The sequence below is a fragment of the Corvus kubaryi genome, unplaced genomic scaffold (assembly GCF_017639235.1).
Source record: "Corvus kubaryi isolate FWS band 111438036 unplaced genomic scaffold, C.kubaryi_AGA036_p1.0 71, whole genome shotgun sequence".
NCBI lineage: Eukaryota > Metazoa > Chordata > Aves > Passeriformes > Corvidae > Corvus > Corvus kubaryi.
In genome coordinates, this window is record NW_024582059.1 from 3,246,970 (window position 1) to 3,273,358 (window position 26,389).

A 26,389-nucleotide genomic window follows, 5' to 3' on the forward strand; every position below is an offset into this window, starting at 1 on the left:
TAACAGAAAGATGGCTCATAGCCATTATTTTTTTCAAAATTAAAACATGCTTGAGAAACTGCCAAAGCACTTTTGCACACCAGTCTGACCTTGACAACTCATCTCTGCATTTCTGGCTCAGAGCTGTACTCTGGCTCATCTTTGCCCCTTCTGATGGCTGGCAGTCACCAGGCAACTCAGGGACTACAGCTGTGAATACGAATTAAGCATCAACTGCCATAATTTGGCTTCTTCTGTATACAAAGGAAGAAAAGGTCATGCTCCCAAATGGTTTGTTTTCATTCCTGATGGACAAGCAGCCAGTCAGTAAATGCAAAGAGGCTGCCTTGCTTGTCTGTCAGCTGTAGCATGATGCACAGAATCAGCTGAGGAGCACATGTGCACCAGACACGCTCCCTTGCAGCTGATGGGATTAGAATTTAGCATTACCCCTTCCAAGAGGCCCACAGATCCCATCATCTTGGACATGTTGAGTTTTCTTTTAAACGAAGTTATCATAAGCTTTATGTTCTATTTCACTTGTTCAATATTAGAACAGCAGAACAAATTATATGACAATAAAGTAAGTGCAAAGAGTCAGTCTGATGTAACAAATACAGGCCGAGACATGCTCCTAATGAGGCTTGTTGCTAACTTCTATAATAGCAGGATCAGCCCTCAAGACTTCACCCTGACATTTGTCAAAGAACTGACCACAGCAGTTCTTGAAAAGAACCCTGAAACACATTGTAAGGGGCATAAACAAAGCCTTTCTGAAAAGGTCCCCAAATTCCCAAATACTTGCAGGCATATTGCATTCAGCTGGGAGTGGATGTCTATGCGTCAGTGCCACTGACTGGAATTATACATGCACAGCAGAAGAATATGCTTCTTTATGGGGAGATGTGTAAAGCCTCTTACAGCACTGATCACTGGAGTGAGCAGATCATTAAAAGCCAGTCAGAATATAAAGCCGAGTTGGAAAGCCTGACTGTCATCTACATATGCACTCACACACTCAGTGCTTCTGTTTTTAATCCATTTTCAATACTGACCTTGAGCCCTGCTTCTCCCTTCTCTCCTGCTATGCCAGGCAAACCAGGTTCACCCTAAAGGCAAAGAAAACAAAAGATGAAGTTAAGAAAGACATGATGAAATATATGTGTTTTCTCGTATTGGGTAAGTAATGATAAACAAAATTTAAAAAGACTCTGCAAACATGTACCCCACAGCTGGGCACTAAAATGCCTTATTTCATCAGTTAGCGTGGATTAACCCATATTAAGATAAGAAATTATTCTTCTGAAGGAGATGAAAGCACACAGATGTCAAACTAAACTGAAAGGAGACCTGTGACTCCTGATTCTTAAAATCTGTCCAATTAACCTTAAAAGCACAGTCTTCCCAGCAAGACTGCCAATGCTTTCCTCTTCTCTACAACTTAGAAATGCTGCAAGAAAGACTTATCTTAATTTATTTTGACATTTGTGCTTCTGGTCTCAGACAGAAGGCATATAACGAAATAAAATGAGAAGGGCTTGTTTCAGAAATGGAAGAATTTGGAAGAACAGAGAGCTTTTCAATTTTAAAAATATACTTTGCTTGTCCATTTTTTATACTCTTATACCAGTGGCTGAAAAGTGGTTTTAGAAGATTTTTAAACTGTCAGTATTACATCAATGTTCCAAATTTTGGGTATGTTTAATGGGTAGTATATTATTCTTCCAGGAGTCATAAATTCTTTTCATAAGTCAATTAGCAAGTAACGCTTATTTTCAATCTTCTTTCCCTCCTCTGAATTTAAAAATAATGGAAAGAAACAAACAAGGAAAAAACCCAAGTCAAAACAAACAAAACTCTAAAAGATATTTCTTAGTGTTTATATCCCATATTTATGGGAGAACCACTGGTATTCATTTTAGATAAAATGATAATGCAATGGTTTTTTTTACTGTAAAACAACTAGAGCATATGGCTAAGTATGTAAATGCTTCTGCGAGTGTATGTCTCAGCTTCACAAGAAATACCTTTTATAACCCTCACACAGAGAACTGCATCACATTTCTGACATGGGTAAGCACATTGAAATAACAGCCAAAAAAAAGATTTTAAAAAGTCTGCAGCAAGGTCCTTCTAAAAGTCCTTTGCTATGTAAGTGTATAAAAATCCACTAGCTAACATACCCATCGCATTTAAAACAGCAATTTATATCAGAAACTTAGTGAGCAATTTTCACACAGTGTTCAAACTTAGTACACGTGAACCTATCCTCTACTCAAAGTTACAGAGGCATTAAGATAAAGGCTTTTCCAAACACAAGATATATTTTCTAGTCCTCCATAAAAGCCTTCTATTAAGAAAGAATTTCTCTCTTACTTCCGCAGGCAGATTTAATCATAGATAAATTAACTCTGATTCTCCATGAAAACAAGTTCCATCGTATTTCTAAATTAGGTAAAGGAATCATTAATTACATTTTAATTTCATTGAGAGTTGGACTATTCCAAAAAACAAAGCTAAAGTTCTAGCAAAACTCTAGTGAGGCACTTTCCAAGCCAGAGAAAAAAATGTTAGGTACCATTAAGCCCTCAGGGAATTAAATAGTCACTTGTGTCAGCCTTTTCTCAAGACCCCTTTGTACTACAGTAGCTGTGAGGCTGATAAAGTGGCACAGGCATTCAATATATGAGTGGTCAGGATTTGAAGCTGTTGGAGATTAGGTGTGAGTGTCCTAAAGGATTGACCTAAAATGCTCCTGAAGAAAACTGCCAGTTGACAAAATGAAGCAGAAGGGACCCATGAATATACACTTGTTTCTCCTCATCCTCACAGCCCAAACAAGCTTGTTTCTGTTCCCTTCATTTTTGAACAGCTGCTGTCGGCTTGTGCTTTCAGGGGCTTAAATCTCTAATCAAAGGGTTGAAGTTCCAAGCTTGCACTTTCCTCCCAGGTTTATGTATCAGTGCTATGAATGCAGAGGGCTACGATTGTGACAAAAAGGAGGCTGCAAAAACAGAACAAAAAAATTATTTTCTTCACGAAAAAGTGAATATCTCAGTTTGCCACCATAGTAAATCCCCATTCATACCAGCAATCTCATTTCTGACCTACATGCAACTCTTCTATGCACAGCACTACACTTATAATACTGAAAATACTAGGCAGAGACATTTGAAGCGCAGAAACTAGCTCTGAGAATGGGAAAGATTGAAGGCAAACCTAGAAGAATAACACAGAAATGACCTTGTGCCTTTATGTTTTTGAAGTGATTATCATTCTGTTTCTAATGTTCAGAAGAACAGGGAAAATATTCCTTTCCCTATGTCAGATCTCTATTTTCTTGTCGGTACGAGGAATCAGGGAGTAATAAGGCGAAGTGAAAATGTACAGCCCATAAGCTGTTCTATGCCCTAGCCCTGATGAACATTCCCAGTGCACAGCTAAACAAGCTTTGTGCCAGGCAGTCTCCCTTTGTAACTGCATGGCAGTCTGGCTTTATGGGCAGATGTTTTTACAATTCCAGTAAGCCTTAACATAAACCCCCCAAACAAACAAGAAAACCAAATCACAACACAAAAATAGAAGTAGTTATGAAGCAAAGAGCAGTTCACTTTTGAAGATGAGTAGATTGATAGCTCTTGATAGCTCCTTCCTTGCTACGCACTAAAACACTGTATCATTTTAGCCATGTTGGTCCCAAAAGATCATTTTGATTCCTGGCATGAAAATAATTTAAAATATTTCTGTTAGGAAGTATAGTTAATTATTTTCCTTCCATTTAGTTACTTTTAGTTATTTATCTCTAAAGGCATGTATTAAAACCAGAGTGCAAAACGCTGTATGAGTAAAGTGGAGTGTAGAATGCTGTAGGAGTACGCTTCAGCCCCACAGGTTAGTGCTTTGGAGATGAACAAAAAGCCCAGCTGACCTTTAGGAGGCTGAAGACAATGACACTGCTATTCACGGAGTGATGCATGCAAGGGAACACCAGACATTCAATGACATCAATTGACACAATAACTTAAATCAGACTGCTTTTCAACCTGATAGAATGAAAGAAGCTATAAAGCTAAATCCTCAGTGTCACATGTTTTTTACATTCACCAGGCCATGGGTAATGTCTTTCCTGACTGCTGTTGTAGTCTCTCTTCAATAGCATTGACAGCAAAGGTGTTAGGTTGCAGAAACAGTTCTCTTCTGCACATCTGCTAGCTTTGAAATCAAGGCAGCATATTTTTATTTATTTTTTCTTTCATAGAATCACAGAATGTCTGAAGTTAGATCTCCCTCTGGAGATCATCCCTGAGGGCCTTCATTGGATTCTACCCGGTATGTCCATGTTTCTCTTGCACTGAGGAGCCCACAACTGGACACAGTACTTCAAGAGTGGCCTCAACTGTGTTTCTTCCCATTTAAAGAATAATTTCTTCTATAGTACATCTAACTTTAGCCCTCAGCTTGCCTTTCTCCATCCAGGAACTCCTGAGAAATTATCACTCAGTAACAGAGTGATGGCAATCATGTTCCAAAACTTTCTGTTGTCATTACATGACCCAATACACAAATAGACAATAAACTATTGGAAAATGCTAGAAAAGCTTCCTTTTCCCAAATTTCATGTAAAAACTATGCAGCACTAGAAGGTAATTCTCTAGCCTCTGGTCTGCTGCAGAAAAAAACACTGCCACTAGAACCCTTACAGACACCGAAGTGTCCAGCTATTCACCACCAGAATCCAATTTTTTTCAGATAGAGTTTGCTGAATTCACAAATGATCTCAAAATGGTGGAAATAAAAATTTCCAGCAAATGTTCTAGTCTTCATTCACCTACGCAAAATCAATCCGCTTAACTCAGCAGGCGTGTAAATGTTCCAGTAGTTTATTTGATGACAGCCCACACAGAAGTATGCTGCAGACACAGTGGGATTGTTTTGCTGTTGTTTACGTGCTATAGAGGAATTGCAGAGCCCCCATCAGTGGAATATTGACAGTTCACTTGCAAAGAGGTATGTTGTAATGTTTGTTTACTGTCAATAACAGGAAAGTCTTTACCATGTTTCAGGAGCAAACCTGTGGATGGGGAGCTGCCACTGACAGCTCCATGTGTTAACCCCAAACACCCTTACAGGAGGACAAGCACTTTGGCTCCTCAAAAATAGCAGCACTCTAACAAACTAAGTTACTGTCACTGCTGCAGTGAATTAGAAAGAAGGCTGTTCCATCAGCAAGCTGCAGTGTTGAGGCATGACTGAATGAGTTACAAAGGGCATCACCTTTAGCTATTCAAAACCCTCTGATAATTTCTAGAAATGGCTTCAACAAAATGCTCTGAGTCTCAAAAGTCTTTGGCTTTTTTTTCCAACTGGTATAAATGATCAAGGCAAACAAAATGCTAACATGTCAAGAATAATACCCAAACCAGCCGTTCAGTTCAGGAGTTTCAGATAATTTGAATCAAAACCCGAAGGATATTCCTTTGGACACACACCAGAACACCTTCATTCAAGTCCTAACACTCTTGAGCCTATATTAACTGTATAACTGAATTAACATTGACAGAATAACTCCGTCTTTCCTGTATCTGGGCAGAGAACAACCTACAGCACCCTGCTTAATAAATAGTTGTAGTAGTTTCCTCAGATACTCTCATGATTGGGGCAATTTTAATGCTTACACTGAAGTGAATCTGAATTTGGTGAGTATTCAAATGTATAGAGCATTGCTTGGGCTCTGCTGGTAACATGAGAAAAATCTGTCAAGACGAACTCATAAAATCTACTTCAGAACAGGTCTGAAAATGTATTACCCACTGGAGTCCATATCAAAGAGTCGAGGCAGTTGAAAGCATGCTTCTCCTTACTGGAGTGCTTTGTGCCCTTGAGGCATATACCTTCATATCCAGAATTAATCAGCTAAAAATAACATGGCTGGAGGCCCCAGCTTTTCTTGTTTGTAACAGAAAAACACCCTAGAGGCTGCTGGTCTGAAATAGGTTTTGTTTTGGTGAGATGCATAACTCTGTCTACACCAGCTGGTGGATATCCACCTCACCCTGAAAGAAAGGCTGCCAGTATTGCTATATTTTTCAGTCACTAGAATATAATCAATTTAAGGATAAGGAAATGCAAGAGGCCCCAAACCTAATCCAGTCTAATTTTACTCTAAAATACATAGAAGAGGACAGAGGGTAAAAAAGTGGTTTTTTAGAAATGTTACTGTGATTTCCATTTCAAACCAGTGTTGAATTACCTCCTTTCAACTTGTTTTTTGCGCCCCTCAAAAGTAACTTAAAATTGTTTGTTTAAGGACTGGAAATCTCTCCTGGCCCACTCACCAACTGAAATTAAGTGGAAAGGCTCTTCAACAAGACTCAGCTGGCCTGCAAACCTGTCTGAGAATTTGTGAACTGCATTTATGGTGTTTCCTTCCTTTATCTGAAAAAATGTTAGTACATGCACACCCTTCCTCATTTCTCTGAAGAAATTTGACATTGCTACCTTCAAAATGTGTTCCTACACAGCACTGCACACAGTAATAAGGAAATACATATAAATTAGAATAAAAAGAAGCATGAAGAAAGCAGTAACAAATATGCATACCCAGATGCTGAATCTACTGATAAGAAGGAAAATTCTTCTGAGGTTTATCAAATTGCTACTGTCAATCTATCAAAAGAACTTGAAATGAAGGGATCTATCCTGACCACTCATTCTGTTTTCAATACACCCTTATGAAAAAACCCACCAAAATATCAAGTACTACATAAGAAAAAGCCATTTATGGAAGTGTAGAGTGAGGGGTTTATGCACTCCAGACCAACTTATTTATAACAAAGAGAGCTGCACAGACTCCAGAAACTGGGCTCCTTCAGGCCAAATACCATCTTGATTTAAGGAATCTCTGCTTTTCTCCTTGTGTCTCTGCTGCAGCCAATGAGAGTCCTTATCAAATCAGTGCCACTTCACAAATACCAAAATTCTATACTTGCAGAGTTGAACTTTCCAAGAAGCCTTTTGTGGCCATTTCAACATGATTAATGTAGGGGTGTGATATCCTTAGATCACTGCAACCTCACATCTCCATGAAGAACCAATGCTTTTTTGTACTTTTTGAGTGCCTGAGGACTTTCTGCCAGGGATGGAGAAAGGGAAGTTTATTGGCCATTGCATTGTGATAGAAAGCAATCTGTGGCTTGCACAACAGTCTGCAAAGGAAAAGGAGCACTCAGAAAGGCTCTCCTTGTTATCTCAGCAGGTTTTGGTCCATCCCAGGAACAACACTCTCTCCAGCTGCAGGTAGTATTAAGCAGCTCCTTTGCAGTACTGTTCTCAAGATAAACCTGCTGTAGTTTCTCAAATGAACAAATGAAGATTGTAAATGTCCTTGCAAGACTACCTGTAATGTTTCACTGGGTTTGGCCTAAAAAAAAAAATGTGTGAAGGTTTTATGGCAGTGATTTTGCTACTCTGAATACAAGAAAAATCTATTAGTTAACAGCCCTGCAAAAACATGTGGGTTGTGTAAAATTACACTTACTCTAATATCTAGAGATTGTCTAAGAGAAATGGTTCATATGTTAAGGGATTAGAAAACTGTTCAAAGTGCACTCAGAATTTATGATCTCATTCCCAGACCTATTGGTCAGACTTGTCAATCATCTCCCATAGCCCACTATTTCAATTAAAGAAGAGGTGAAAGGAAAGAAAAAGGAAAATTACAGAGACACGTAGAAGATGGAGATGACCTAAGTCTTTTGTTCAACTGCTTAAGGAGAGAGCAAAGCTAATTCACTGCTGACATACATTGGCTGAAAAATACTTCATTGTCCAGATGAGAAAAGCATTCATACTCTTAATTTTAAGCATGTGCTTAACACTCACTGACTTTTAAACTAAGAAAAATATTAACTTGGAACTTAGTGCACTGCACATGCTGCTGTTTGACAGAGCGAGCTCACTGACTAAAAGGCAACCAAGACAGTAAGGCTTTTGTAAAGTCTTTTAACTACGTAACTTCTAAAAAGGGGGTGACTCGCATCACACATGCAAGCTGAATCCAACTCTTCTGCAAATCAACATGAATCTGTATGAGTAAAGCCAGGAGTGACAGCAGCTGGCTCATAGTACAGCCCAACTCTTAAAATCACCACTCTGGTCCTCATTCAACAATATCTTCTGCATCACACTGCACTGAGAATCTGTTTCTTCATAGAAATTGGAAGAACTGATCTTCTGGTAGCAAAATATTAACATGGGAGTCCTAGGCTGCATTATACTTCCTAATTTTAGACAAACTCTCCTTCAGTTTAAACTTCATTTCTACCACTGTTTCCAAGCTAATGGAATTTTTTTATCTATTTGTTTAAAGAGATAGCAACATTCAACTTTCAATGGCCTCATCTTATATGAAAATAATATATTTTCTGCAAATAAGGAAGTGCTTTCTAGTCAGTATTGACCAACAGTTGGGAAATCAAACTAAAGAATGCAACAGCAATTCATTTTATCTGTGTTGCTTTTGTCCCGGTACTTATGTTTTACTTTAGCAATTTAGTTTTCTTCTTGAAGGTCAAAAGTAAAGCAGTCCAGCTACATTAAAAACACACTGACATTTTTAATAAAGTGGTAATAATTTAAAAATGTCTTTGACATTATAGATGTTACGAATGTTGAAGTAAATCAAATAAACAGACACCCATAAATTGAAAATTTTTGGCATTTTCTTTTAAAGCACAATATAAAATTAATAATCAGCATTTAAATATGTGTTTGTATCTTCCCATAATGTTCAATTGCATATTTCTTTTATGCCCCTTAAAACATCACTGCAGGTCTATGTGGTCTCCTAAAAATAAACACGCAACAACCTTGCCATAGAGCTGAAAAAAATTCGTTGTCTCTTAAAATGACACATTAATCACACATTTGACACATTTCATTATTAGCAATTTTTTGTGCTCATCTGAGTGAATATTTCTGGCTGGAGTTTGTATGATTATTATTAGAAATAAAGTTCCTGAATAAAATATGAATCATCAGTTCTGTTCTATTCAATGTGGTTTGCAACTTCACCCTATCCAGTCTTCTTACACATTAATACATACCCAGATATGCTACAAAGCATATTTTCACTCGAACTTCAGCCATAGTGAGACCACAAAAATTACTTGAATTATGTACAGTAACAGCATCTGAGTTGGTAAGCACTGTCTGCCATTCATGTTGCATCTGAATGCAGCTATAAAATATGAGGACTTAACACACATTTGTTTCGTATATTTTCTTATAAATTCTGGTATGAGATACATATACATATAAAAATTCTAAATATTTGTTATTTTGTTGTTCCACATTAGTTGTAATACTCTGAATAATTTATAAATAAATTCCTATCACTATCACTGTAGTGAAATAAATATCACTATAGTGAAATAAATGATTATTACATAATTTCTTACAACCACTCTCAAAACACAGGTCTAATACTATGTATTATGCTATCAGAAACAACACATCCTCCTCTTTTTATTTTTTTTTTTAGGGGAGAAGAATTAAAAGCAAATTATTTGAAACATCTTAACACTTTTATTCCTAGGCCTCTTGGTGAGGGAAGCAGAAGCAAGAGAGGATTGTCTAAAACAACCCTTATACACTACCATCTGTTGCTGCTTGAACCTGGTGAACATATATATCATACATTTTCCTTTTGGCATCCCTTGCCAGTGCTTTTGAAGTTCACTAGGAATGTTAGGGCTTGTGAGAACAACAGATGGATAATACTCTGTACAATCAAAGAGGTATACTATTTAAACTTCATCACCCAGATTTGCCAAGCAACCTTAGCAATGCTGTAACACAGCCCTGCTGCTTTATTGTGACCTCTCCTTATGGAGGGCTGTTCTGAACTATGACTTTACTAAGAGATGACAGTGACTTGCCTAAATTAGCATTTCCTCCTAGTTGTGTTCAAAAATACTTCTGTTTGATTTATTTCTCTGTGTTTTCATCCTCAAAATTCAGTTTCACATTATTCTCCAGCTGTGTTTCCATCTCATTTTATTTCTCTATTTATTGGTTGTATTAACAATGTATTGGGCACTGTATCAATATCCGATATCAACATAAGTGTTTGCATCATGGGACCAAATTAACAAAAAGTGAAAAACCCTTTGTTTGTAAATATGCTGACTAAAGCAACACATTATTAATATGCATCTCCTTCTACAAGCTATCAGTCATCATCAAATCTGAACACCAGACTTTCAGCTTAATTAATTACATTTTCTGCCTGTTCAGGTAAAACTAGAAAAAAATTACTTCTGAGCACAAAGCACATAATATGTTCTTTCCACGAAGCCAGTTTGAAACCACAGCTCTGGATATAAAGTTGCGTTTTGCTCATGTGAACAAGCCCAAAATTGCTTTAATCCACTACATAAATAATGGCAGTGCTGACAAAGTCAGGGAACTCACCACTTGTCCATCTCTCCCTGGAACACCAGGCACTCCGACAGAACCCTGGAGGGAAACAGACGCCAGTGTTTAGCAAATTAAACAGGTCATGAAACCTTTCATTTCATAATACAGTATTTAGAAATAATGGTGAATGCTTGCTTATTGTAGCTGCAGTAAATTTTTCAAAAACTCATTTTCATCCAAGCTGAGCTCTCCTTCCATTTGAGATTCTATACTAATTAGACATATTCTCATGTTGTACATTTTAATGACAGTATGGCCTTTTCCAGGAACAAGCTTCAAGCTCATGTTTTGTAATGTTGTGGAAGCTTCACAAGAAATGTAAGAATTAAAATGCTGTTCCATTTAATGCTCTCAATAAATTTTGAGACTGATCCTATGCAATTGAATATAGCACCTGAACAAAACTATTAATGCTTCTGGAGGGATCATTCAAGCCCAATAACTTGTAGCACCAATCCATCTAAAGGCTTTTAAGAGATAGTCTGCAGTGATTCAGTCTGACAGTACAAATTACAGATACACTTTTACAGTGCACCAATATTAGCATAATCAAAATTAAGAAGTCACTACAGGCTAAACACAAGGGGCAAAGAAAGAAAACAAAATATTAACATTGATTTATATAACATTGAAGGGATCTTGTTTACAAAGGTCTCATACTGTAAGTTTGTATGTGATGGACAATTTTTTTGAAGGCCCTTGTGCAACTTGCTATGGAAGTTCAGTGAAAACATGATGAATGAGGAAAGCACAAAAGCTGTGTCTGCTTACACAGCATTCTCCTCTTATCTTATAAAGATGGTGCTGCTCAGCAAGGGAACTGAAAGAATTGGTGCATGGCATTTCCCCCCCATCTCGCTTAGAGGTGTCTTTAAAATTGGTTTAGTCAAAAATCACCAACATCCAAAGGAAATGCATCCAAAATGGATGCACATGTTTGTCAATGAATAGAGTTGGGAAATCCTGTGAAACAGGAAAAGGAAGCAACTCATGAGGGTCTCAAAAACCCTCCAAGAGCTAGTAACAGAGCTTTGAATCAGTAAGAAATAATACACTGCATCCCAGCATATCTCCATGACCCACAATGCTCTCCCCTTTCTCCCAAAGCTTCCACTTTGGCATCCTTGTTGTCTCTTCTTGCTGGATGCATGGTCATGGCTTTTAGCCACTGCAAAAGGGCCTGAGTGAACATTCTCACATCTCTGTATCATTTTTCCAGAAAACTAGAACATAAAGCTCAGGAGGGCACTAAACCATCAGCCTCAATCAACTATCCTAAATGTAACAACTTCTCCTCTCAGTGACAACTGATTATTTTTCTTACAAAACACAGGATGTTAAAAAGTGTAAAATGAAGCTGATTCTACCGTGATAAGTAAATGTTTATCAGATATTTGAAAGTTTAAGGCACATGGGTTTTGCTAATGCTGTACATGCAAAATATCCTTGTCTTAGGGTATAGCTTTATAATGGCAGCTTAGACATGAGTACAGCTTTAAAATGCCACATTCCCACACTGCCAAACACGAAGGGTAGTCCTCTCCTTCAGTCTGCAAACTCTGTACAGCTCACAGCTGCCAAAATTCCATCAATTTGTATACTTTGGGATTATATTTTTACATATCACAGGTTTTTCTTTCTTTTGTTAAAAGTTTCATTTTAACAGATGCAAGCAAACTTTCACTCTAAAGAACATTATCTCAGAAGAAGAAAAACAGGCATCTTTCTCACATACGTCAATACTGCTTGTTCCTTCCTCTTTTTTGTTTCCTTTATATCAATTAAAGCTGTTTTATTAAATATCTTTCATACAAGCTTTCAATCTTTTGAAATCAGCTATAAAATTACTCGCCTTGGTGGTATGTGGGTCAGATGCTGGAAAAGTATCACTAACTAGCTGTTATTGCTGATATTCTGAGGACTGTTTTAACGGCGTAATTCCATAAATCCTAAACTCACTCAATCAAACTGAGGCAGTCAGCTTTAATGAGTGTAAATAATGCTGAAGGCATTCCCAGGAAGTCAGGTCTCAGGTTACTGAAGGAACAGGAAGACACCAGCAGACCACCTGAACACCACCAACCAAGCACTATTTATCAGCAACACCCACGTCCTTTGTTTCTGCTGGTCAATTCTTTAGTCATATGGCACTGATCTACTTGAGTAAGGACATGCATTTAATCAGAAACTTTATCTCCCCACCTTTCACAATGTTTTAACTTTGGTTTCCTAATCGTACCAGTGTATGAATGAGAAAATTATAATGACCTTTTCACCTGAAAGTTAAGCAGACAGATTGAAACAGTCTGCTCTGCATTGCTTCAACTTCCTATGATGGGGGAAATGAGAAATCTTGTGCCTCACATTATAGGGCTGCATTTTGCAAAAGCAAAATTCAGAACCTAAGCTAATTGAGTCAATGCACTGTACAGTAGCTTATTCCATTCACCTTTTCTGCTTGCAATTTGGCACAGGAGGAATAATCACTTTCACAGTATTGTTGTTTATACTATACCTTTTGTCCTGGAGGCCCCTGAGGTCCCTGCAAAGGGAAAACAATTCAATTAACATCAAAACTCCAGCCAATTTAAACTCAAATGAATAATTAAGACTGTCTTATTGTGTAAGCACTCTGATACTGGACTGAAACCAGCTGATGTTTTATAAATCAAGGAAAAGTAAAACTTTATGCTCAAAATGCACAATGAATCTTTTCACTTTTGGAACTGATCTAACTACTAACTAGAATACTCAAATTTTCCCCCTTCTAATCTTTTCCAAGCCATCTGTTTCTTCTAATACTGACAAATCTCTCAGCATTAAGATGACTGTGTTTTTTCTCTCTCTTATGTCAGCTAACAGCCAGTTGTGTGTCCACAGTAATATATCAGCTTGTCAGCATAAAAACAAGGTTTATGCAAACAAGCATTTTTAAGATAGAGAGAAGCATAAACCTCAAAATCTTCCCACCTTCTAAGTATCAGCACACACGACTGTGTTATACGCAACATATATATATATATATCCTGTGTGCCATCATTTGCAAGTGAAGAGAAAAATCATTAACTTCAGAAATTGTTAAGAATGCTCTTAGGAGCATTTTGTCCCCATGACCTGAGAAGGCAGGAAGAGACATCTCAACTTAGGAAAGCTTAACTGCTTAGTGTCATACAGGAGTCCAAGGCTCATCAATAGTGATAGGACCCATTTCTCATCTGGTGTCTCTGAAGTACCCAGGTGGCCACAGTAGACAGAAGAAACAGGTACAAAGTAGATGAAGCAACCATGTCTTGGACACTTTGGCAGTCTGTTTCGGTAACAGCCAGACCATGTCCACCAGAGTTCTATGCACTTTTGTCCCTAGGTTCCTACTACGGGCACTGGTGCAAACTGTGTGTGCTGGTGCTGTATCAAGCAAGGTGAATTCTGAGGCCCTGAGGGTGCAAAAAAACCCAGAAAAACTGGGGAATCCAAATCCTTCTAATGTGAGAAAGAATAAAAGAATAATTGATTGATAACAGATAGTCAGAAAAACAAAAGGATTGCTGCTTCAAAATTTGATGCTGATTTTATTCTGAAATTAGTGTGAAGTTAGGCAGAATTCTCCACTGTTGGTAGATGCAGGGCTGGTTGGAACATTGCTCCAATGTAAGTTTAAACTGCTAAGAGGAAAAAGCTCCACTGGTGGTAATTCTGGGTGCTGTATCCACTGATGCAGATGAAAGCCTTGCAGTTTTAAATGTGGATTCATGTGTCTAAGATTTGGCATCAAACCTGCAAAAGCACAGATCAATGTTGCTTCTCCAAACTTTTGCCTGATTGTCTTAACTGGAAGAGAGTATTGTGAGCATCTCCCTTGGACTGTACAGACAGATTCTGATAAAGGAAAACCACCTCTGAGGTAGAGGGTGACAATTTTACTTCCTTGTCTTCAAAAGAAAGCAAAAGTACCTAAGCACTCAGCACTGGCGATGGTCAGAGCAGTAAATGTATTTTTCAGATGGAGAAAAATGTCCCCAGCTCACTGTGTTTCAGAAAAACTGCTGTTTAAATCAAGTATTCTTTTCAGTAAGTGCCTGAGAGTGAGAGTGATCTGCTGGGTGAGGAACCACAAGTATAACAACAAGTCCACAAACAGTGTTTTTCCCCTTCTTCAAGTGCTTGACACCATCCTTCTCTTCTTCTGTGAGAAAGACACAAGTTTCTCTAGCATCTTAAAAACTCCATAAAATTAATGCTCAAACTAGTGCTTTTCCTGCATCAACATTATCAAAATAGGCTCCAAATGTCTATATCCTGGGCATCAGGTCTGTTGACCTGTTGTGTACTAACCAGCTACAATTTGGGGTTACTTCATGTCTTAGGAAAAATCCCTCTATCAGTAGGCCAAACTGAATACAGAACAACTGAAGACCCCCTTCACAGATCATACCAGCTATTTTTATGTCCAAGGGATGGATATATCAGTTTATAACTACTTAAGAAGCTATTAAAACCTTCTAAAGACCTTCAGCTATATTAAATTACCATTTGGGAGCTCTTAACACAATACTACTGTATGAAGGTGAAAGGATAATTCACTTACTAATATTATCCCCCAAAGCAACCTGTTAAATGTATTCTCTGTTGAGGACTTTGTGCCTGGTGCTTGCAGCTGTCAGCCTGTGGGATGGATATAATTCAAGATATTGCAGAAAACTCTTTTTTCCCCCAGAATTTTCTCCTCATCCCTGACACCATTCCAGCTTCTCCAGATGAGTTACTGAATATGCAAATATTTACACAGTAGCATGGTCTTGCTCTTAGGGAGCCTTTAAAATAAATCACTCAGAGAAAAGAAGCAGCGGATACTTATCAATAAATATCTTATGCAATTAGAAGTTTTCCATTTCTGGTACTAAAGCCTTTACTCAGACTGGAAGTAGCCCTGGTGTTTAACATCCACTGAGCCACTTGATGACAAGAACAGTCCTCAACAGTACAGCTACCTTCAGAAACAGTATGGTATTGACTCAGAAAACCAATTTCAAATAAAAGCTTACCTAAATTGATACACTTCACAATTCAACAAGTGGTTCTTATCCTTAGAATGTTCTGACCACAAAACACACCTGAATAGAAACAATTTTTCTTTAACACACTGCTCCCTAGCATTGGGAAAGAGGCTCAAAGCCACTGGAAACTTAATAGCTCATCCATTGACAGCTCTCATCTCTCCCCCACATAAGCCTGCAAGCAGCCACTTAACAGAAAATGTGAAATTAAGTTACTAATGGAAAACTACTTCAAAAAAAAACCAAAAAACCCAAACCTGTACAACACCCCAGATTTGTGCCTACTTTTCTAGAGTTACCTACAATCTCTGAGCAAGGCACAGAGTGACACTGGAGAGATAGAAATAAGCAAGTAAATAAAATCTGGGAGAAAGAAAACAATATGAAAGAATAAAACAAAGAAAATTAAAAACAAACAAACAAACAAACAACAAGGCTTTAGCTCATTTCCAGAGGTGTAAAGGATAGCTTTTAAAAGAATCTCTGTAGAAAATTCCACATGAACATGTGGATTTTTCCCCCATATTACTCTACTGAACTGGGGAGCATGCTGTGGTACCCACTTGAGAAACAGACAGTTAGACCAGCAACCACAATCTCTATGTAAGTCTTAAAACAGAAGCAGAAGGCAAGAAATATGTGAAAGTTTCCAACCAATTCCTCAGGATGCTTTGTTTTGTTTTCCTTCAACTGCTCTGTGCTCCATAACAGCTGCCGCAATATCCCAAGGCTGCTGTTTGCTCCAGCGCAACCAAAGAGATGCTTTGTAAATGCAGGCTCAGCTAAGCTTCCCTCTGGACAGCTATTCTGCCCCTGGGTCCTGGCAGCCAGTGCAGAGCTGCTGCCATGGGTCCCCACCTCATTCCCCTCAAGCCCAAAGCCTCGGCTCTGCAGTGACCACACACACACAGAACGTGCAGTTACCTCCACCAGCTGGAGGCTCCAACTACACCACAGGTAACACTCAGCCTCTGTCACCATCATACCTGGGTATATGAAGGACCTAAAACAAACCCCAGCCCTCTAAAACCATCAGCTGATCAAGAAAACAAAACAATCCCAGAGGTACAGAATTTTTTACCTTTTTACCTGCCTACTACAAATATATATATATATATATATATAAATCACTCCATAATAGTCTATGCAGATTACGTTGATAGCAAATATTTGTCTTTTGCCTGCATCATTGAAAGCTGCCAGAGTTTCCATGCAGGGATTCTTAGAATCAACTCCTAAACCATTGGCAATTGATGTCAAAAAGCTCATTTTATAAAGAGCATCTAGGCTTCAAAAATTTCAAAGAAAGTTTATGAAAACTGTTCAGATGAAATAACTGCTGAGCATTTTTGAGGATTATGCCATTTTTCCTCAAATTGACACACATTTGCAGAGGAATTTCAACTGAGAAGGCTGAAAATTTTGGTTACAAGACTTGCCCAGAATAGGAAGATAACAAAATATAATGAAAATAAAAAATAGTTCTAACTCTTTCAGCCATCATGAACATTTCAGAAGAGCCCTTTGCCATCATGTCCAACTGACTAAACTAGCAAGGCAGCTGTGGCAGGGCTTCTCTGAAATAGGTTCTCATTCAAGTAACTCCACAGTAGGAGGATGGAAAAACAAGGTGTTTTGCTCCAAAGAAATTCAGCTGCTCTCTGTGTTTCTCTGGAGACAGAGAATTATTGATAATACCTAAACACTTGGAAAATGGGCTAACTAAGGATAAACAAATATGTACAAAAGTCTTCTACGTAATTGTGTTTTTAAAAGGTAAAATATTTCCACTATGAATGGCATTCTTCCATCACTGTTTTTGGAAATCAGCCAAACCTCCAGAGACTGATGCACGTCAAGACTTTGCATAATAGAAATGATTGCATGAACTTGGACATTCCAGTTTGTCCTTAACAAGTAACTATTCACAATAAATTAAAAAAACAAAACAACACAAAACACATCAAAAACTAATAACAAAAAACCCAACGAACAAGCAAACCCCCCTAAACCAAATCAGACTGAAAAGATTTAGCTAAATGTAATTAAAACAAAGTTTGGGGTCCAGTTTCCTTACTACACCTCCCTTCTAATGTTACAACTATATTTTCCTTTTATGCTTAATATGTTCCCTGTGTTTTAGCAAGCTGCAAAATAAGAAACTTCTGCCCTGTAAAGGTTAAAGCTGCAGTTTCAAAGAGAGAGAGAGATTAATTTGGGGTGTCGTACATTAGCAACCCTCTCAATACTTTTGTATTCAAGTTCTAGGGACTCGGTTGCTTAATGTTTGAAGAAATGTATGAAATAAAAAGCTGGGGCATTTTCAATTTGCAGGTCTGGGGCAGGAATAATGATTTGTTTTACAAGGTGTCAGAGTTCATGGACAATGAGCACAAACACCAAATGAAAATGCCTAACAAAAATATAATGAAAACATGAATGTTTCTGTATACTCAGTAAGTTATACAGCAAAATAGGTCACAATGGTGCAATACACTGTCATAAAAAACTCTCTTATTCCAAAGCCCTGCAAACAAAAAAACCACCCAAAAAACACAACCAAACAACAAAACAAGCAAAAGTTTGTGGTTTTTTTACTTCCATACCCTCTGTGAAAGTAAAAGCTCTTTGTAACCAGAAGGCCTCTGGGAAGTAATGTGCCTATATTTCTGTGAAACAAAAGAACTTCCAGGACTGTTCCTGAGAACAGATATTTCCCCTTTGCTGCCTGTAAGAATCATTAAACACTTAGAATAGAATAATGAAATCATTTAGATTGGAAAATATGTTTAAGATCATTGAGCCCAACTGTCAACCTAACACTGCCAAGTTCAGCACTAAACCACGTCCCTGAGTGCCACATCTACGCACCTTCTAAATAACTCCAGCAGTGGTGATTAAACCACTTCTCTGGGCAGCCTGGTCCTAAGCTTGACAACTCTTTCCATGAAGAAATTTTTCCTAACAGCCAATCTAAACCTCCACTAATGCAACTTGAGGCACTTTCCTCTTGTCCTATCACTTGTTACTTGGGAGAAGAGATCAAACCCCACCTGGCTACAACCTCCTTTCAGGTAACTACAGACAACAAGAAGGTCATCCCTGAGCCTCCTTTTCTCCAGGTGAAACACCCCAGCTCCTTCTGTTGTTCCTCACAGGACCTGTGCTCCAGGCCCTTCAGCAGCTCTGCTGCCCCTCTCTGGACACTCTACAGTGCGTCAATGTCCTTCATGTAGTGAGGGGCCCAGAATCGGACCTAGCACTCAAGGTGCAGCCTGACCAGCACTGAGTACAGGGGCATGATCCCTTCCTTATTCTCACAAACCAATATCTTACCAGTCTAATGGCATAAAGGACTGAAAATGGAAACCTGAACTAGCAAATAAACATGAAAAGGAAGCACAGGTTTCATACAAAGCATTCACCTGCATTTCAGTGGATCTTGTGTCTGGATCCCATTGCCTTTGTGTAAAATTCTGAAAATATGTACCTGCATGGTTGAGGAGTGTTTCATAAAGATTACAGTTTCTAGAATGTTGGTACTGAAATGTTCAATGCTGTAATATTGATACATCACCTAGATATAAGAATGATCAGCTAAGAAAACAGATCAACTATGATGAAAAACTTCTTACAGCTTCTCATAAAGCAGTGACCCCCTCCCATGCCATCTACCTTAACTGACAAAAAAAGCTGCAGTAACTATTAATTAGTGCTCAAGAAGAGCTTCTTATCTTCATTCTTTTAGTCATTGTTGTGGCAGCCATTACTGAAGTGCAGAGGTTCCAAAATGCCTGACTATTTTTCCTGAGATCTCCGGCAAGTTAAGCCCAGTGCAACCTTACGGGTGAAGAACAAGAATAGTTGCTATGAAAGGCACAGGCTGAGAATTTCCATTTCATCTGCTAGTTCTCATAAACTTTTGCAGCTAAACAGCTTAAGAACAACACCTTATAAAATTTACTATGAACATGCTACCAGAATAAAACAAAGAAGGCGCCTACAGAACTCTGGCCATTGAAAACAAAAATCACAATTAGTAGCTTCCCAGAGGAGCTATGAAGATTCACAGCAGCTGAGAATCTGGCCTTGACCATTGGCCTGAAAGGCTGAATTGAAACCAGCAGCACTTCCCAGACAATTCTGCCTGGTCCCTGTGAGTTCATTTTAACCTAAGATGAAAAATAGTGTTAATTCATTTTAAAGATGTGACATTTTTCAGACTTAACTGCAAGGTTACACTTTTCCACTGTCTTTCACAAATATGGCTATATCCTTTGGAAGAACATCCTCCTTTTTTTGAACAACCAGTAAAAGCAATAACATTACCTTTTATTTTCTTGAACAGATGCCCAGCAAATCTGTATAAGCACAAAAGTACTAGTTTGGAAAACAATGTATCTTAAAGCAGAGGGATTTTGCATTTGTGTTAATCATTATAGTATAGAGTTCTTTTGCAAAGAGACACCTTTACCTGAGTTCTCTGGTTATTCTGGAGCATTCTGTTCCTGTAAAACATCTGCAAAATTACTTATCTGTCTTCAAAGCCTATTTTGGGGAAGAAAATAATACATGGAGCTTTTCTTCCACTGACAAGAAGTCACTGTATGCTAAACATGTTTAAATTTCCCTCTGAAAAAAGGAGCTGAAAACATAGCATATTTTAATATTCCACATTTTTATTCATATGAACTAGTGGAAAATACTTTACACATAAAAGCACAGAAAAATCTCCCACATGGAAATTAGGAACAAAACCATCCCTTGCACACACTTCTATCCCACTGCATATTATGAATCTGAACACATTGATCTATGAGTGTCAGCCTTTAGTATTTTCCATCACTGACTCTAAGTTCTCATGAATAGCCTGCAACCAGAAATCCTAACTCTTGGGTAGAAACAAATTCCAAATCCATCTATTATTCATTCTGAAAATGAGAAGATAAACTGGAAAAACTCTTTTATGGTATTCAAGAGTCTTTATCACCAAGAATTGCAGACAAATGGCAGGGGAAGCAGGATGAATTATGAGAGGCAGGACACAACTTTAACTGAGAAGGTTGAAAAACTATGGAAACTACTGGCCTTCTCTCTTGAGCAGCACACATTTTTCTTGTTCCACATAATATTTCAAAACTTAATCCCTTTGGTCACCCCACTGCTTGGCCTCCCTCTGAATTCTCTTAATCCTTTCTGCACAGAGGAATGATACCTTCAACTCTTGAAGAAAGTACATCTTGCAGGGCTTTCAAGTGTCATGGAAACCAGACACAAATTTCAACTACTAGTCATTCTTTCATTCTCTTCTAACATTAAAGATGCATGCAGTCACATCTTTATAACTTAAACCTCCATCTCACCTAAAAAGAAATTGAAATTTCTTGGCTCAAAGAGAAAACATATTCTTCCTGACACAGCAACAAACACAGCCAAAAAACCCTTGCAAAGAGTTCTCCCAAGCATCTCAACCATAAGGACAGACAAGCAAAAGATCGCTGGCTGGCATTTGGACAACCTGGAATGATTTTTAACAGGGAATGAGAGACTCCTGACAACTAAGCAACTAAACAACTAAACCTCCCACATCCTAAACTGTCCCACCACCATGCCATAACCCACACATTTTTTTTTACACTGGAAATAGGGAAAAAGAAAGGCCATTCCTTGTCTTGAAGTTGAACTCTTGTGCCAAAGCAGAACTCATGTCACAGAACTCAAACACTCTCATTCTCTGCATATCGTCCAAGCAAACCTCTACTGCCTGAGAGGGAGGAAGGTTATTACTGCCCTCTCTCAGAACATCACCCTGAAACATAATTTTCTTTTTATTTCCCAACACAGAACTTCATTAAATATGAAGAAAACCATGGCAGCAGATTCTCAGTTGGAGCAAATTGCCGTCTTGTCACTAGAGTCACTGGATTTCCTGTTACATTGAAAGGAGAACATGAATGTTCCCAGAATTCCAAATGCATTAAAATAATTTCAACCTTCTGTGCATCAAGGAACACACTGCCTGAGCAGGTGTTGGGAGGAAAGGGTGGAACCCACAAGATTTGTCGAGGAGGAAATAATTTCACTCAAAGTGACCTTGCAGCTGGGAAGACCAAGAATTTTGGTGTGGGGAAACTCCACTTATTATGTCTACTGTTGCTCATCCTCTGCCTGTTTCAAGAAGCAGAATTCCTGTGTGGAGATAATACACTGTCACAGACATACTTGAGCCTTCTGCTGGGAGAGAGAGTGCTCGTTAGAAGCACAGCCTTGTGATAAACTGCTCCTGCAGGAACCCTTCGATATATTGGGGCCAGTAGCAGCCCCACCCCACCCCTGCTGTGCGCTAGGATGAACTGAGCCCAGCAGAGCCTGTATCCTGTGTGTCTCTTTTCACTAGGATGAACTGAGCCTAATGGAGCTGTGGCTCTGTGTGTCCCAGTTACCTGGTGCTGTTAGTGAGCTAATGAAATAAATCTACTCTTTGCATTTCAGCTGTGGCTTCGTGGTTGCCCTGGTTACCCGTACGTATTGATTCACAGTGTGTCACGCCTTACTCAGCGTGTGTCACACGCTTGTCAGGCTTCCCCACATCTTGAGGAACAAGCTGGAAAACACCGTTACCTATTTCTGTTGCCATACCTTGTACTCTTCAAGAAATTTATTCCCCTTCTTGCGAGAAAACAGAAAACTAAGTCATTTCAAGCCATACCACTGCTGGTTCACAGGTACTAAGTTTGCCAGCTCTATCAATAACATGTACATTCATCTAGAAATACCAAGGCATGTTACCAAATTCAGGTGTAAAAAATGCTTTTGAAAGAGAAAAATGTTCTGTCCCCATTACTATAATGCAGAGGTCAGGATTGCTGCTCTCCTTAACTTGAAGAGCAGGATGGGATTTAAAGCCACTGAGAGTGTGACCCTATAGGCTATAAACAGCCTTCATTTTCCACAACGTTCAGCATGTGCACCCAAGCTGTAGGAATTCTCTCCCAACATTTAGCGCTCTTCTTGGCTGCATCCTGCCTCCATCTCAGAGGAAGAATCAGAATATATGCCACAGTACTTGCATCTTACTGGAAAGGGCCTTGGCCACATGGGCAAGTAGGAAACCACAGCACACTCCAACATATGGACCTTTGGGAGACAAGGACTGGTAGTACTTTATGGAACTCATTGGATTCCCGGTTTCAGTTTCATTGGGAAGAAAAACAGGAAGCTAACTCGGACTGCAGACTCTTGGTGTGAAACAAAGGCAAGTCCTTACAAAAGAATCCCTGCAGAAACAACCTAGAAGCTCCTCTGGGCAGAGATCTCCATTTTCCTTTACTTTGAAAAAATAATAGATGAAAAATGCACAAAAAGAAACCCAAAAAAAGGGCCTGTGCTCCTCACCACATAATATACCTATTTTTTCTAACAATGCAATCTTACAACATACATGTTGGGAAATCAGCTGTTCTGGCAGCAGTATCTGAATTTCCAATATGGAAATTCATTAAATGCAGGACAGAAATTGTCAGAAGCAGCTAGACAGTCCCTGAATAATTGTAACATTTTACAGAGAAAAGAGACTCTGCAAATCTGTACTGGCACAAAGAGTATGTCAGAAGCACCAAGAAGAATAAAAAGAAACTAATTACCTCCCTGATACTCTGATGCTCTTCACTTGATCTATACACAACCTAACATTTAAGCTGTCAGACTGACTTTTCAAGAAGACATTTGGGAGGTGGAAATTCATGTAATCTGGGATCTTTCTCCAACTCAAGCTTGCTGATTTGATTTTCAAACACCTCTTCTTCCTATCTAAACACATCTGCATTTAGAGAAACAGAGTAGTAGCAGTTTTTTAGTTCTTACACACAGATAGTTACATTAAAGCAGTGGGAATGCTCTGAACATGGGGACTAAAAGGTGATGGATTAAAAGCCCTCAAGGATCCCATGACTCTTCAGATCTGGTCTTGAATAGAAAGAAGACACTATTGCAGAACCTGAGTGAGTTCTGTCCAGAGGTCAAATAGGAGAATCTTCCAAATACAACAAAACAAACCAAAAAAGCTCCCTTCCTAGCTATTGCATCTACTCTTCCCAGGCCCCCAGAAACCAGAAGAACAGATTAAAAAAGAGCACAGAAGCATGCTAAAACATGAGGTACTACCTTTGGGAGGCTTTGATTTTGAAATTGATAAACCTTTATTGCAAAATGAGAAAGTACAGGCCTTTAACTACCTGATCACAGCAGATACTTCGAGGTCTCAGAATCTTAGTTCTTTTCTTTCAAAATATATTGGATTTTGTCAATTGAAAATGTTTTGCAATTTCTCAAGGTAAAATATCACTGTGCCTGTTTAAAGCTTCACAAATTTAGATAGTAATCATATCTGCACGGATTTTTGAGCTGATTATTACTGATAATCCTCCTCCTCAGAAACACTCAGGAATAAAAACCACATGCCTTGGGCTACAACCTGTCATCTCTCATAAAAATAAAAATGACCATGTTTAGAGAGATCTTAAGGGAGAAAAATCACTGCATGTTCCACAGTTCTGGGAATATGTGACAGGCAGAAACTTATGATGCCTTAACCTGTGGCTGAAGCTGATTTACAACCAGTGGAGCTTCAATTTACTTCCAAATGAATAGGAAGTATTTGACACACACAGAGGAAAAAACTGAAACCTCAGAAGAGAACATTCTGAGAGTTTCAGTGCTGTGTCTTCACTGTTCTGTCCAGAGTCCTTGCTACAGAGACAGCTTGAATTTTGGCCCGTAAAACAAGTAGAGGATTCCTGTGCTGCTCAATGGCCTCAAGGTAGAAACAGCTCAACTTAGAGACACTGTTAAGAGGGTGCCAAGAGCTGTGACCCCTGGCTTGGTTCTTTTTTTGTTTTGCTGTGCCCTTAGCTGTTTTATTTCCCTCTGCTTCTGCAAGCTTAAAGAAGTTGGCCTTATGTGACAGGTGACTCTATTTAAACAGAGGATGTTTTCTCTCTTGTGTTTCTTCACAAACAAGGCTTCAAATAGCCTGTGACAAAGGAAGGTTAGGAAACACACAGCCATAAATCTTTTTGGAATTTCCCATTTTAAAAGGTATGTGTCATGTTACACTTTCTTAGCAAACTGGAAGAATACTTACTGTCAGTCCTTGTTCTCCTGGTTTTCCTGGCTCACCCTTTGAATAAAAAAAAGGAGTGAATAATTTCAGCAACATGTCTTGAATCCAGTTTTCTATCCAGTAACAAAGTATCTTAGAAATTCCCAAACAGGTATGGCAGCTGACTGCACATTAAACTATTACGTTTTTGCTTTTTGACTGCACATTAAACTATTACTTTTTTGCTTTTTAACCTGGTAGTCCAAATCACAGACATCTTAAGAAGTACTACTCCACAATCATGCAATGGTATCGTTCTCAAGGCAAGAGTTAGATGCTGGTGTTCTGACTCTGTCCCTTGGTTCCAAACATAATATTCCATTCCATGGTGCTGAAGGATGCAGAAAGGTTATTTTCACGTATCTGCTGTATCCCACAGTTTACGTATTCCAAGATTACTGTTCTGTGTCATCACCTCAGCCAGCAGGCATAACTTACCACTGTCAATTACCATGTTCTATAAAACCATGAATACTGGTATTTTGAAGCCAGGCAGTAATTACTCAGCTGTTAAATACCTGGATTTACTTTCAAAATGGTAACCCATCATTCTTCCAATGTATTCTCTTTCTGTGGGCACAACTCTACCTAAAGATAGAATCTATCTTCTCCCCTTTCTTCCCATATGAACACATAAAGAGACAGTAAAACATATCAGTCATACAATACGGGCTAAAAATACCCATCCAAAAACCCCAGAGCTCCTATCATTTTAGCGGTCTGGTTTATACGTCACTCCCTTGAAAACCCAACAGAGCATAGGGCAGTCCGTGCACTGTTGTATCAGCACAGCTGCAGGGTCCTCTTTAGCAGCTTTGTCATAAAAGAAAGCCTGTCCTAAAATTGACGAGAACTGCTCTGATGTCGTTGTTCTTGGCAACTGAAAAGAATCAGAACTGCTTCTCTGGGTGTGTGTGCATTGCACTCAGAAGCAAACACGCAGCACCTGCAAACACACCGAGACAGCTGGGAGAAAGAAGCCATGGAGGCACTGATTTGTGGCCAGTCATTGCCCCAAAACACCACCTTACAGCTGTGGTGATTGTAAACCTTCTTTCTTGAGAAGGACAGGCTGGAATAGAAGCCCTGCTTTCTCTAACCCTGCAAAAGAGGCAATGTCTGCCTATGGTCATTGGTCACTGTAAGGACATCCTCCTATAGCTGCGTGATGCTGCAACGCCCCAGCTCACAGCACAGTGCAGCTGCTGTTTTCAGCTCACTAGCTCAAAGGTCCACACAATTCTTTACCTCAAAGACAAAGCTGTCCTTACATCTCAGTTAAGTTTTCCCTTTACAGCTCTCCTATTTGACTGTGTATCACACAGCCATGGAGGAACAAGCCTTCTGAGGATCAGGAACATTAACCTGAGGGTACAGAACAGTAGCGAGGGGCAGCGAACTGGACGGTTTCTACCTGAGTGCTTGTTTGTATCTGATTCTAAAGCACTATTATGAACTGATTTTCCATAATGTTAGAGGGCTTAAGATAGCCACAGCTTAGAAACTATAAAAAGAATCTCTTTCTTGCCATCTAAAGTCAAAATCACTACAGAACTATTATAAAATGGAATGACCTCATTGCATAAAATGGATGACTTTCCTGATATGAGAAACACTAATGATCCCTTAGCTAAAAAGCACAGAGCAACATGCAGCCACACTGTAATCAGCAAGGTCAGCTGATTCTGCCAGCCCCATGTATGGGAATTACTAAAGC

General features: G+C 38.8%; 1 protein-coding gene across 20 annotated transcripts in view; it reads right to left on the minus strand.

The window, feature by feature from the left end:
- Nucleotides 1–26,389, minus strand: part of COL25A1 (collagen type XXV alpha 1 chain) — a 304,844-nt gene that overhangs the window by 62,927 nt on the left and 215,528 nt on the right. For all 20 annotated transcript variants that reach the window (XM_042050069.1, XM_042050066.1, XM_042050067.1 and 17 more), the window contains 4 exons: nucleotides 24,655–24,690; nucleotides 12,974–13,000; nucleotides 10,453–10,497; nucleotides 1,035–1,088 (listed from right to left, as the gene is read on the minus strand). In XM_042050069.1, the coding sequence (XP_041906003.1) occupies nucleotides 1,035–1,088; nucleotides 10,453–10,497; nucleotides 12,974–13,000; nucleotides 24,655–24,690 (162 nt within the window). The remainder of the gene's footprint in view (nucleotides 1–1,034; nucleotides 1,089–10,452; nucleotides 10,498–12,973; nucleotides 13,001–24,654; nucleotides 24,691–26,389) is intronic.